The 14,081-nt window shown below is 43.3% G+C and overlaps 1 protein-coding gene across 2 annotated transcripts in view; it reads left to right on the top strand.

Moving 5' to 3' along the window:
• Positions 1-14,081, top strand: part of RAP1GDS1 (Rap1 GTPase-GDP dissociation stimulator 1) — a 1,654,780-nt gene that overhangs the window by 1,415,912 nt on the left and 224,787 nt on the right. For both annotated transcript variants that reach the window (XM_044067200.1, XM_044067199.1), the window contains 2 exons: positions 7,539-7,664; positions 7,983-8,122. In XM_044067200.1, the coding sequence (XP_043923135.1) occupies positions 7,539-7,664; positions 7,983-8,122 (266 nt within the window). The remainder of the gene's footprint in view (positions 1-7,538; positions 7,665-7,982; positions 8,123-14,081) is intronic.

Below are 14,081 nucleotides of genomic sequence, written 5' to 3'. Positions count from 1 at the left end.
TTATCAGTTCTCTGCATTGCCCTTTGGCTTATCTACTGCGCCCAGAGTGTTCACGAAGGTTCTGGCTCCAGTGATAGCTTTCTTCAGGCTAAGAGGAATACAAATCTATCCTTATTTGGACGATTGCCTGATTCTGGCCCAAGGAAAGGACGAACTTCTTCATCATTTGCAGTATGTGATAGCAGTGTTAAGATGCCTGGGGTATTCTGTGAACGAAATAAAGTCCAGTCTAGTACCCTCTCAGGACATGTGCTTTCTGGGTGTGAGACTGAATACAGCATCCCAGATGGCCTTTTTGACCCCGGACAAACAAAAGAATCTTTCTCTTTACTTCCATCAATTGTCTCGTCAGTCCAGGCTGACTGCAAGGACAGTCCTTCAAGCCTTGGGGTTCATGGCATCTTGTATTCTGGTACTTCCCAATGCCAAACTGCATATGAGGAAGCTACAATGGTATCTCAAAAATGTATGGACACAGCACTGCCAAGATATGGACACTGTCATTCAGATAATACCTTGCATTCAAAAGGAATTTTTGTGGTGGGCTCAGGAATGTCACCTAAACAAGGGACTCTCCGTGACCCGTCCAGAGGCGAGTCAGATTCTAACGACAGATGCCTCAGACAAAGCTTGGGGAGCTCATCTGAATGGAAAATGGGTACAAGACACGTGGCCTGCCAGACTTCAACATCTACATATCAACTTGAAGGAGATGTTAGCAGTCCAGTTTGCATTAATAGCTTTCAAGGATTTACTTCTTCCAGGGCAGGTGTTGGTTCTAACAGACAACACAACTGTCATGTGGTACATCAACAAGCAAGGGGGAACGCATTCTTATCCTCTATGCAGACAAGCAATGATTTTGTGGGAGACTGCTCTCAGTTTACAGCTAAATCTTCAGGCAAGGTTTCTGCCAGGAGCACAGAACTCCTTAGCAGATGTGTTGAGCAGACAAATTATGGATCCCCACGAGTGGAAATTGGATCCTCATGTATTTCAGAAATTGACAGTGTTATGGGGAACTCCAGACATAGATCTGTTCGCTTCTCCACTAAACTACCAGCTGCCAAAGTATTGCACAAAAAGGTTTCATCCCACAGCTTGGAAAGTGGACGCTCTTTCATTCAATTGGAGCAATCTTCATGTGTATGCCTTTCCACCTCTGCCTCTCCTCCCAAAGGTACTCCTGAAGGTCAGACAGGACAAGCCAAACATGATTTTAATAGCTCCAGATTGGCCTCGACAGCACTGGTACCCATTACTGAGAAGTCTGGTACGGGAGCCTCCATGGCCTTTGCCTTCGATTCCTCACCTGCTGTCTCAGGAGAACAGTCATTTACTCAATGTCAAACTTCACTCTCTACATCTAACAGCCTGGCATATTCTGTTTTAAACCCTGGAGGGTCTCAGCTTCCACAACAAGTTTTGAATGTTATTTTGGAGGCCAGAAGGCCTAGTACAAGGAAAGTGTACGCAGATAAATGGAGGAGATTTTTATTTTGGAGTACAGCAAAGGACTTTGATGTTTCTAAGCCTAATTTAAGTGTGGCTCTTCAATACCTTACTGAGTTATTGGACAAAGGTTTGTCCTTCTCCTCTATTAAGGTTCATGCTGCAGCAATTTCTGCTCACTATGACTGTGACCCACCATTGTTTTCTCATCCTTTGTTTAAGCAATTTCTTAGAGGGGCAAAGAATATAAGACCCCCACGTAGAGCTCCTACTCCTGCTTGGGATCTCAATTTTGTGTTGGAGAAACTCACTCTACAACCTTTTGAGCCTGCAGCTACTGCTGAGTTGAAATATTTATCATGGAAGACTGCTTTTTTGTTGGCCATTACCTCTGCGAGAAGGGTTTCTGAATTACAGGCCCTTATGGCGGTTGAGCCTTTCTTAATTTTCCATAAGGATAGGGTATCTTTGTACTAATCCTTCCTTTATGCCTAAAGTGGTTTCTAGTGTGGCTTTAAACCAAGCTATTCATTTGCCTACTTTTTATGCAAACCCCCAAAATAAAGGGGAAAAGATTTTACACTCTTTGGATATACACAGGCAGTTGCGATATTATTTGAACAGAACTAAAGGGTTCAGGCAGTCTCAGCAGTTGTTTGTTTCATTTGCTTTGGGTTCTCAGGGCAAACCTGTTTCAAAACAAACTATTTCTACGTGGATTGGTTTTTGTATTGCTTTCTGTTATTCCCATCATGGTAAGGAGATTCCAGCTGGGATTAGGCCTCATTCCACTAGGGCTACTGCCACTTCTACAGCTTTTTAAGGGGTGGCTACTAAAGATATTTTGGAGGCAGCTACTTGGAGTTCAGTGCATACTTTCTCTAAGCATTACCACCTTCCACTTTACTCTAAATCTAGGGCTGGTTTTGCCACTGCAATTTTACAGGGCATTTTGGCAGCTCCTAATGCTTTATAATTTTGCCATCCTCCCTTACCTCTGCTTTGGGATTCTACCCATATGTAAGGACTGCAGCAATGTGAGATGAAGAACATAGTACAGTTTTGTACCTACCATAAATGTAGATGTTCGAAGATCCACATTGCTGCAGTCCAATTTACCCTCCCTCCTTCCCCTCTGTAGTTAGAGGCGGTTGTGTGGTTTGGGTTGTGAATATTGTAAATATGATTAGTGCAGGGGTGGTTGGTTGTTTTTTGCTGTCTTTTGGTTTTGGCCTTTCTTTTTAGGGTCTTCTGACATCTGGGGCAAGAAAAGACTGAGGATATGACGTCGGTCATGCGCATTTGTACCCTGACGTCCTGATGTCAGTCTTAAGCGCCTTGACTGACGTCAGCCTAATACTTTGAAATTCGGGCCGACCGAGGACAGCGGACTACCCATATGTAAGGACTGCAGCAATGTGGATCTTCGAACATCTACATTTATGGTAGGTACAAAACTGTACTTTTTCTGGCAAATTGGTGAGAATGAAATTCACTAAATAATGATAGATCTTTAAGTTTCAGTCTTCCTATCTTTTTTTGCAAACACATGGTAACACAAAACACTGTTTTACCAACCTTCTAAGATTATACAAGCAATATTTAAAATGTGTCCCTGGTTTTGGGCCTTTGCCCCCCCCCCCCATAAATTTTAGCTTTTTCCAGATTTCTTCTGCTGTGAAATTAAGAGATTTAGTTGTGTCAAGTGGATGGTGCAGTGGTAGTGCTGTCGCCTCACAGCAAGAGGTTTTTGGTTTGATTCTTGGCTGGGGTGCCTTCTTTGTGAAGTCTGTATGTCCTCCCTGTGTTTGTGTGGGTCTCCTCAAGGTGCTCTGGTTTCTTCCCATGTTACAAAGACATGCGTCTGAAGCATTTCTCCCTGGGCCTCTGCTGAAAATTGGCTTAGTTCCAAGTTGGACTTTCCTGGTAAACAAATGTTAAATAAATAAAAAAAAATGTTGCTGAGAGCTTCAGGTGAAGAGAAGTTTAGTGCTGCTTATTCAGGGTTTGCATTGTTAGCAGCAGAACAGGTAGCCTTACGTTTGATGCAGCGGGCTGTGGGTTCTACTCCCACTGTATGCAGATGGATCATTGATACTGTACTGTGTTGTACTTTAAAGAGAGTGGATGCTGCAGTCCTGTGAATGTCTTCCTTTGGAGGAATTACCTAGTAGCTATGAGCCTGTTATCAGTTTGCCATCCATTCCCTACTGCAATATTACTAGCTTATCATTTTTTAATGTAACATAGGCAATTTATTCTTCAAGGGCAACAACCACTTTATTTGTTGATGAAACAATGAAATATGAAGTTGTTTCCTAGCAGCAACCTCTTCATTAGTTAGAGATCCTTTTAATGTGGAATTATTTAGATGACTTGCGTCTGCAGAGATTTTGCATATTTGCTGATATTGGTGGATTATGTAATGACAGAAGTTTGAGTGGCCTTTTATGGTTGAAATTTTCCGAAATGGGTAGTTTTGTCATTGGTTCATGCATTTTGTTTCATTGCTTACTAGAAGACTGTTCAAAACTACAAATGTAAAACACAATCTAACAGCTGGTGCTGTATTATACAAGGAATATAATTTAATACAATCAGGAAGGTGAGTCAGAGAATGCATACATGTATGCATGACCTTAAAAATGTGTTTGAAAACAGCCCAGAGGAAAGTGTGAAGGGCTCAAAATCATGGGCAAATTTTAAGCTTTACTCTTGTTATCAAAGCAATGGATGACGGTAAAACAGTTCACACCACATTGCCTTGACCTGGCCAAGTCTTTTGACACAATCCCCTACTCAGGTGTAGTACAAAAGATGAATACTGCAGGAGGAGCAAACACTTGCTTCACTAGCTGGATTGCCAACTTGCTCACAGGATGCAGGAGATGAAAATAGGGGAAGAGACCAGTCACCAATGGAGTCCTCCATGGTTCGGTGCTGAGACTTTTGTTTGGCATATGCATCTCAAAAGTAAAAGGAAATACTAAAGGGCTTTGGCTGGTGAAGTTTGAGATTACTGCAAGCTAGGAGCAGTTATTGAATCCCCAAATGACTTAACCATCATGCATGAAGGTTTGTCCGGAACAATAACTGGTGTCAAAATCATGGCAATGCCCTCTGAGAACTGTCCCAATTGTTTGGCATTTGGGAAGTTTTGTGTACAGTGACCTAACTTTTGACCAACATGTGCCCAGAGTCATAAGAAAGTCTTTCTATATTGCACAGTTTATAAACAAATTGATTGTGACTAGATCTATAGATGTTGTTGCCCCCCTTTACAAAGCTCTCATTAGGTCAATCATTTTGTATAATGCCCACTTTGGCATGTATCTGTCCAGGCCCATGCAACAATTGGAATACCTTCAGAGATACCTTACTTAAATGGATACAAGTCCTAAACAGTAGGTCTTGCATAGACCACCTCAAATATTTATTACTATACCCAGTATCCTACAGAGTTCTTAGAGGTGGCATGCTTGGCATACAAGGCATCCTCCGACCTAATACAGATGGACCTACTGAACATCAGCAAGTCAAATGGCATCAGAAATACTCAGTCCAGGTATACAAACTGAATGTTGTGGAGAGATGGATATATACCACAGAGGCTACCACTGTTCCAGAACAGACTGTCCATAAATATAAATCAAAGGTCATTCGTCCATATTCAAATGCAACTTGGATCTAGGGATGGGTAAAAGAAAACGTACTCCAGGACTGCCCCTCATGCCACTAATGGATAGAGGCAGTTCCTAAATGCTGCATCCCTTACACGAGTCCCCTCAAATTATCTATGGAATGATCACAATTATTCTCATTAGGGCTAATATACAATTATCAGTCATGGGAGAGGTAAGACCAATCAGAAACTGTTAATTCAAGCCCCAAACGGGAATTGGTTAAGCTTAAAACGTCGTGCAAGTGAACCTATGTTGTGGCAGTAAATAGTTATAAAAATTGTCCTTTTTAGATCACTAAATGCCCTCTGCCCCCCCAGTCTTCAACAGCTTCCGGCACCTATGACTGCCACAGCCATGGCAGATGATACAGAAAAAAAAAGTACCCTAAAGAAGTAAAACACAGCTGCAGCATTGATCAATTAACTATGCAACTTCGCACACTGCACACATCTATACTGTCCAAAACCCTCTTCCTAACTCAATCTAGGTTTCCTAGCAAAATTGGTTATAATTAAGAGAGAAATGCACTTTCCAAAGTAAGAAAACAATAGAAATCTGTTTCTAGCAAATCAGAAAACAGCATTGTTGGGAACTGCAACACTAAATTAAACTAATTATACTATATAAGAGTACGTCCCTAACCTTCATTATTAACTAAAAATAAAAACATAACTTCAAAATGCCCTAAAAATAAAAGTAAGTCTTCAAATTATCTCTGAAAGTGGGCTGAGTGACCGTCCACACTCATAAGTAGCTAATAAACCTGTGCAAAAGCCTTATTCAGTAGATACTCAGGAAACTAATGCAGCCCATTGAATTGATAGCCATTTGCTAAACAAAATAGTTACACATTGAAAACAGACATAGCTGCGTGACAGTAAACTTCTGTAAAAGGCAAAAAAGGTAAATGTATCATGTTATACATAATGTTCTTGAGTGGTGTGACAGACTAAACGGCTTGTACTGTAGCATTATGGAACTTGACTTCTACTCATGACTTTACGCTCAAAATTCATTAACTAAAACCCCCTTTTCAAGATTTTGTTTGTCACACCTCAGACCAATGTCTGTTTCACTCTGTCACACACACACACACACACACACACACACACACACACCCTTCTCAGGGAGGATGAGCTGACTTTAGCTGTTTTCCCACCCACTCCTGTTTGTTCTTGCAGCTGCTCGTCTGCTATTTAAACCTAGGTTGCCTGGGTCATACTATGAGCTTTATCCCTGTGTGCAATTAAGTTGTCATCCAAGATTATCTTAATATAATCTGCTCTGGGGTCACTGCTTTTTTTTTTTCTTTTTTTTTTGTATAAGGGAATGACTCCTGCAATGTAGAACTTCCACACTTCTCACAAATGTAAAAAATGCACACATTTAAAAATATGCTGTGTACGCTAATGACTTAGAGTTCTCTTAAAATTTTGACAGCACTGTGTATGAGGAAAGAAGCATGAATACATATGTGCATGATCTCAGTAGTGGTACTGTAGCGTTTTGTAGGGAAGATGTATACAGATGCATCAATCGTAGGTGTGTTGGGAACCAAGAGCAATGGAAAAAATGGAAAAGCTTGGCAGTAAGAAGGGCATCATTGCTGATCTAGTTTCCTTATCTGGAATGCTGTCAGGCATCCATATGGAAGTGTTAGATTTTTATACATGTTTTAAAGGAAGTTTGTAAAAAAATGTTGTGTACATTTGGTGGGGCTTATCCCCTGATACGGAAGTGGAATGTCTTGCTAGTCCCAGCAGATCTCCTGGCTGTGGTCATATCAGACAGAGAAAGTATATATTTAATTTTAAGCTGTATAAAGGCTGTACATCTTGAAGTTAGGCTGCTATTCAATATCTTCAGATACTCAAGTGTGAGACCGTTCTGTCTGTAAAAAAGCTTCTCCATAAGGTAAGATATGGTTTTAGAAAGCTTTAGAAGTTTTGCACTGGTTCTTATGTTGTGCAACATTATCTGTGAATCTAGCTATATAATGGTACATAGGATCAAACCCGGCAATAGATGCCTAGATAGGAGATTAGGATAGAAGTACGCTTGATGTTTCAAACAGATCCATGTATGCATGAGCAGTTCTCTTGCATACTAATTTGTGACAATGATATTACAAGTAAGTAGAGGTATGGTGAAAATGAAGGAAACTCTGCATTTCATGAGAACTGAAGGGTCAAAACGTTTGTTAGTGGAGCGTAACATCTCAGTGATGCATTAGAAACTGAAGAAACAGGAAATTGCACTATTGGCTAAGTGTTTTGTTTTAATTTAGTAGTTTGCATACTGGGACCAAGAATGCAAGCAGCACAAGAAAACTAGGGGGGAAAACTTACACTGAAAGGTAGAATAGATGCAAACTAATGTGTTTTTTTGTTCTCTTTTCTTCAGTTGTGAATAAAGCAAAAATGCTGTCAGCTGGAGTTGCAGAGGAAGTTTTGAAGTTTCTTAAGTCTGAAATGCCTCCTGTTCAGTTTAAGCTGTTAGGAACATTACGGATGTTAATTGATGCACAAGGTGAGTGGTAGCACTTTATTGTAGTACTTTGCAGGACCTTCTAGATACTTACTGTATTACTTGCAAGATATAAATTTTCTCTCTAAGTAACATGTTAGTTCATGGCCCTTCTTGAAATTGATTTGTGCCCAGTACTTCTTGTGGGCAGCTGATAATTTCAGCACCCAATGTGACTGCTCTGCTTGCCTTGATTTGTAAATGATCCAGTTTGCTTTGTTTCTGTTGGTTTGTTGACTGTTTGCTGTCTTATAACCTCACTAGTATGAATACTTTTCATGTCGTACTTTCTTCATCTTTTACTTTCTATATTTTCTGTAGCTGATGCAGCTGAACAACTGGGGAAGAATGTGAAACTAGTTGAGCGCCTGGTAGAGTGGTGTGAAGCTAAGGATCATGCTGGTGTTATGGGGGAATCAAACAGACTGCTTTCAGCACTTATAAGGCACAGTAAATCAAAGGTTAGTGCTGAATCTGTTTCACAAGTAGAAGTGTTCCATTTGGTCGGTTTCTTTCTTTTCACATTTACGTAGCGACAGTTAGACAAGGTTAAACTATTTAGGGAGGTTTAATCATTCTGTATGAAATGCAGAGACAGAATGGGTCCCAAAGTATGAACATAATTTTTTACTTGCCTTTATTTTCTTCAGGGATCATTTATTTATATTTTGGTGTAGGTTATGAGTATAACCTTACAGAACATAGCATGCCTTGCATACTTCTGATATATCTGTTGTAATGTACTAACCCAGTATTTCCCACTGTGTTTTGAACAGCTCTAATGAGCTGGATCCATTTTTAAAGCGAGTGCGGTGTCATAACTCAAAAGTCAAGCACATTATCCATGCTTGTCTTCTTGGAGGGTTCTTTGTCAGTTTTCTTTCTCTTCTACTTTTCAGATCACTGAATCAGCCCCAAAGATCTGAGACCTTTTGTCACAAGAATAAATATGGAAATTATAGATGCATTCACCAGCGTCTTGAATAACTCTAGATTTCAAATGAGTGGCTACCATGACATAGTATGCTGTCATTGGCAGTTCAGTAGTTATAAAAGTAGGTGTTCTGCATGATAAAGTTGTGTAGACAGTGGCACTATAAATATATCTGCGATGTGTCCAGTCTTGTTTTTTTAGCCTTTGGATCTTCTGCCCACTAACATCAAACATCAACACTTTGTACATTTTGATGGCATGTGTACATGTAGAAGTGAACATGTTGCTTCAGACAGACAGTTGTAGCATGACAACAGAAGGGAAATTAGTAAAAGGTCTATATGATTTGTTGCTGAGCAGTAGGAAAGCAGTGCCTTGTGAATATTATTGAGTTTACCTGCACATAATGTTATGATGTGTTAAATCCAAAATACAGCCTAAAGTGGAAAGGTGCTACAGTACTTCTGCAAACAAAAATTATAGATCTGATGTTAATCTTCATTCATTCCTTACTGATGGGTTATCGGTTCCGTCCTCAGAACCGAGCCGGCCAATATCAAGCTCTCGTCAGCCAAAAACTCTTGAGCCAAGGTCCTACCCAGAATGCTCTGCTCCCTGTTGCCTCAGATCTCGTTTGCAGCATTGCTGAACAGCTGTGTCAAGCCACTCTCTCAGCTAAGTGTCTATTTTTGACAGTATATATATTACTCTAATTTTTCTCAAAAGTTTATTCTAATATTTTCATACCCTATCTCACACTTGAGACTCTCTCCCCCTCTAATCTTGTCCCTTTATTACCCTCTTTTATTACCTTGTGGTAATTCTCCATTACCATAGTTGGTATTCTTTCTTTTTCTCTTTTTACCCTTTTCTTGGGTGGCTGTTATTCTTCCTTTTGCTACTGTGCTTCTTCTCCACACCAGCTATGTTGGATAAGAAGAGTTTCATTGGTTTCAAGCAGTGCAAGGATTGTGGCCGTAAGTTACCATTTTCCAATGGCTTTGACTTATGTGTCTACTGTCTTAATGTCTCCCACTTGACTGTAGATCCTCCTTGTGGGATTTGTAAAAACTTCACCACCAGGACTCTCAGTGAGAGGAAGAATAAGTTAATTTTGAATGGTTTCCTCAAGTCTCCTTTCTCTGAGGCTATTTCTGGGTCAGAGGGCTCACCTCCTCCTGTTAAACCCTGCAAAAGGTGTTCTTCCTCTTCTTCGTCGAAGTCACTCCCTTCTTCACCCTCTGAAGATCGTTAGGGAGTCGAGTCACAAAAAGGTGAAATTGATTACTACTCCGGCGCTGCCACCTGTGACCCTGTCGGCTCCAGGCTTGGCACTGCCCCAAATGATCCTGACTACAGCCATGTCTCCTTTATCGATATCAGCACCGGAGTTCCTGCTGCAGACAACTATGGTTCTGACAGTTCTGTCGCAACCCCTAACGACATCGTCAGTACAGGTTCAGTCCCCCTCTGCACCGTTGGTACAGTCACCTTCGGCTCCAAGTATGACTCTTCTGTACTTCACGGCGCCGACTTTTTCGGCACTGACATGTACTTCTGTGCAGTCCTTCTCAGCACCGTCTTTATTGCCGGTGCAGACACTTTCCACTACGGCACCTTTTCCTTCAGGGCAGACCTTTGCCTTTACGGTGCAGACACCTTCAACTACTATGATGCTGACATCTTTGGCGCAGACCTTTTCTTCACCGTTTTCTTCAGTGCAAACTTCTTTAGCTCTGAGCTCTGCACCTGTTGAATTAGCAAGGACCAAGTATTCCCCTTCACTGGATCCTTTTGCATGCAGTCAGTATAGTCCTTTCCTAGAAAGGCCAGAATCGCCATCAGCCTTCTCCATGAGGTTAACCAAGAGTCTTTCTGAGCAGGATATGTTGCGGCTTGTTGACCAGTTGCTTGTGGCCAGAGGTCTCTCTCAACTGTCGAAGTCCACGTTCCGTCATTCAGATGAGCGTATTTTGCCTCAAGCCTTAACGTATACTCCTCCTTCGACTTACACTCAAGTTTCGAAGCCTATTACTCCCAACAGCAGCTTCCCTCCATCTGACTCCAATAGTGGAGCTCACTTTGGAACCAGAGTCATCCTTGTGGCCTTCGGTGCACTGGGCGTTGGGCTCTTCTCAGGCCAGTGGCTGTGCCACTGGGGAGGGCATTCCTGGCTCCACGACAATTTTTTTTGTGGAACCTTCCAGGAATGCTCTCTCTCTTATGGCTCACGGTCCTCTTGAGACTCCTGGTCTTGGGGGGGGGGGGGCTCGTCGGGGTGGGGTGGGGTGTGACCCCAGTTCCAAGGTTGCTGTGCTCGGTTCCGGGCTCCCATCCCTCCTTGGGCAGGCCAGCCTTCCAGGCCATGGAGGGAGCGCTTGCCTCCGCTGGCAAAGCTCATTTCTCTGAGTCCTCTCCCCCTTTGTGCCGCAACTGCCACAAGCTTCAACCCCTGGACACCGGGCACAAGAGCTTCAGGTCTCTCCTCCTCAAGAGACCCCCCCCTCTTTGCAGTCTTCCCCAGAACCTCCAACTGAGGAAGCGCCCCACAAAACATCATGCAAGGAGAAGCACATGGACTCCACTGAGGAGTCATTGACTGAAGATACAGATTTTGATGATGAGGAAGGGTCCCCACAGTCACCCTCTGATGAGGTGTCCATTGTTGACATCCTTGAGATACTTAGAGGGGTGACTGGAAGCCCTCTAATCCTTCCTCTGAGGAATCCGTATTCTTGCAGGCTTTTCGTGCCCAGCCCCCTATCTCCTGGGTCACCCCGCCTGCCGATGAGCTCATTCAGCTCATCATGCAGCGCACGTGGAAGGCTCCTGATACTATGGAAGCGATACCTAAAAGGCCAGACAAGATATTATTTCCCCCCGTGGAGCACCCCCACTGGTCACATGATCTTCCCATAGACACTGTGGTGGTGGCAGCTGCTACTAAAAAGGATTTGGCAGAAGAGAGCCAAACTGTCCATCTGCCCAACAAGGAGTTCCAGGCAATTGACAGATTAGGGAAGCATGTGTTTGCGTCCTCGACCTTCGCTGTAAGGTTTTTGAATTTTGGCACATTTTACCAGGCTTCAGTGAGATCTTATCAACCAGCACTCTGAAACCTTGGCAGGAGCTTTTTCGGATGAAGTCCGTAATAACGTGGCTTCTCAGATAGCCACCCTAGAGTTTATTTCCAACTCTTCCATACATCTTATTTCTCACACAACGGAAGGGGCGGCTAGAGCGGCAGGCGCAGGTATTTTCACCAGACATGCTTGGATGCGCCTTTGTGACTTTGTGGACTCCTTTAAGGCTTTCTTCATGAATGCCCCATAGAGGCCGCTTCTGCGAACAAGATAGCAAGACCTTGTTTGCCGTTGGTGTCAGACTCTCCACTCCTCAGGGATTCTATTCCAGAAATCAGAGGAGTGGAAAGATCTGGCACAAGAAATCACAGGGTTTGTTCCGGGATGCTCGTGCCGAGTTTTTCCCTAGAGGCAGAGGGGGGATCTCCAATGGAAGTGGAGGTTTGCGAAACTGGGATTCCAGAGATTCTTTCTCTGGCCAACACTATCAGCACTCCTGAAGCGTTGCCCGACTGCTAACCTTTGGAAGTGGTCGGGGGTCATTTCTCCTTGTATCCCGCTGTCTGGCAAAAGAGAGGTTATCATACCCCTTCCATCTTTGCCCAGTCTCATCAAGAGTATTACCCAACATTCCACTCAGTCAAAGGGAAACTGCAGCACACAAAATCAAAAAGCTGCCACAAAAGAGAGTCATCCAGACGGTCCCCCCAGACCAGATAGGATCCGGATTTTACTCAAGGTTTTTTTTAGTGCCAAAAAAGATAGGGGACTGGAGACCAATTCTGGCTCTCAGTACACTAAACAAATTTGTAAAAACAGAGAAATTCCGTGCCGGATGGTCATGGTTCAGTCTATCCTTCCTTTTCTGGAAGAAGGCGATTGGATGTGCTCTGTAGATCTTCAAGATGCGTATTACCACATAAAGATGGACAAACGCTCAAGAAGATACCTCCGCTTCCAGATAGGAGCCAGTCACTACCAGGTCGAGCCCTCCCTTTCGGTCTCTCTACAACCCCCAGAGTGTTCACAAAATGCATGGCAGTGGTTATCGCTCACTTGCGACTTCAATGATTCCAGGCGTTTTCATATCTAGACGACTGGCTCCTTACCGCCCCCACCAAGCATCTACTGGAAGAAGCCCTGCAGTATACTCTCTTAACAGCTTGAAGCCTGGGAATCACTATAAACTGGGAGAAATCCAACACAACCCCAACTCAGTCTTTGGAATTCATAGGGGTACTGTTGGACACGAGAAATTGCACAGCATCCCTTCCAGAACACAGACTTCAGCGAATAAGACAACAAGTTCAGCCGCTACTCTGTTACCACAAATCCCCAGCTCGATCTGTACTTCAGCTATTGGGGTCAATGGCAGCTTCAATTACCATTGTTCCCCTTGCCAGATTCCACTTGAGACTTCTTCGGTGGCTACTTCTCACTCAGTGTTACCCTTTACAACATCCTTTGTCTTTTCAAATAAGTGTGACTCAGAGATGCAAGCAAGATTTACTCTGGTGGACGTCTCGAAATCTCCAACAATGGTCTTGCCCTTTCACCCCCCCATTTACCGATCGCCGCGGTGACCACGGCCATCTTCCTGATGGGGGAGGTCTATGTCCGGGAAACTCAGTCCAAGGCACCTGGTCGGAGACAGAGGTCCTTTTGTATATCAGTGTCCTGGAACTGAGGGCGGTGCTTCTAGCGTTGCAATTATTTCACTCCATCCTTCTGTCAGGGACTATTGCGATCCAGTCAGACAACATGTCAGTGATCTGGTACATCAACAAACAAGGGGGCACCATATCTTACCCATTATGCTGAGAGGCTTTGAGAATATGGCAATGGGTGATAGTTCACAACCGCTTTCTGATTGCAACACACATTCCCAGGAGCTCCAACATGATAGCGAACAAATTGAGCAGGTGCATTCTACAACCTCACGAGTGGTCCATCAATCCTCTGATAGCGGCAAAAATCTTCCACTGCTGGGGCCAGCCTTGCTGCGACCTATTTGCCTTCCCAACTGCAAGTGCAGCAACTACTTGGCCCTGATCCCCCCTCGAGGACAGTCACCAAGGGACGCTCTAGTCCATGCTTGGCCCTCAGATCTTTTTTATGTCTATCCTCCTCTTCCATTCATCTCCCAATTTTTGAAGAAAGCATGACAGTTGAAGAGCAAAATGATCCTCATTGCTCCATATTGACCTCGACAAGTCTGGTTTCCCTTCCTCTGGCCTCACCTGCTAGATCAACCATGGATCCTCAGTCCATCACCAATGTTGATCTCCCATCTGCAGGGTCTAATTCACCCCAGTCTAACAACCCTGAAACTGACAGCTTGGTTTCTTCACTTCCTATGATTGCCAGGAAAGAAAACCTTTCATCCCCTGTGCGCAATATTCT

The sequence above is a fragment of the Protopterus annectens genome, chromosome 3.part1 (assembly GCF_019279795.1).
Source record: "Protopterus annectens isolate FY-2018-M chromosome 3.part1, PAN1.0, whole genome shotgun sequence".
In the NCBI taxonomy this organism is placed as follows: domain Eukaryota; kingdom Metazoa; phylum Chordata; order Ceratodontiformes; family Protopteridae; genus Protopterus; species Protopterus annectens.
This window is presented reverse-complemented; position numbering and strand designations above follow the sequence as displayed.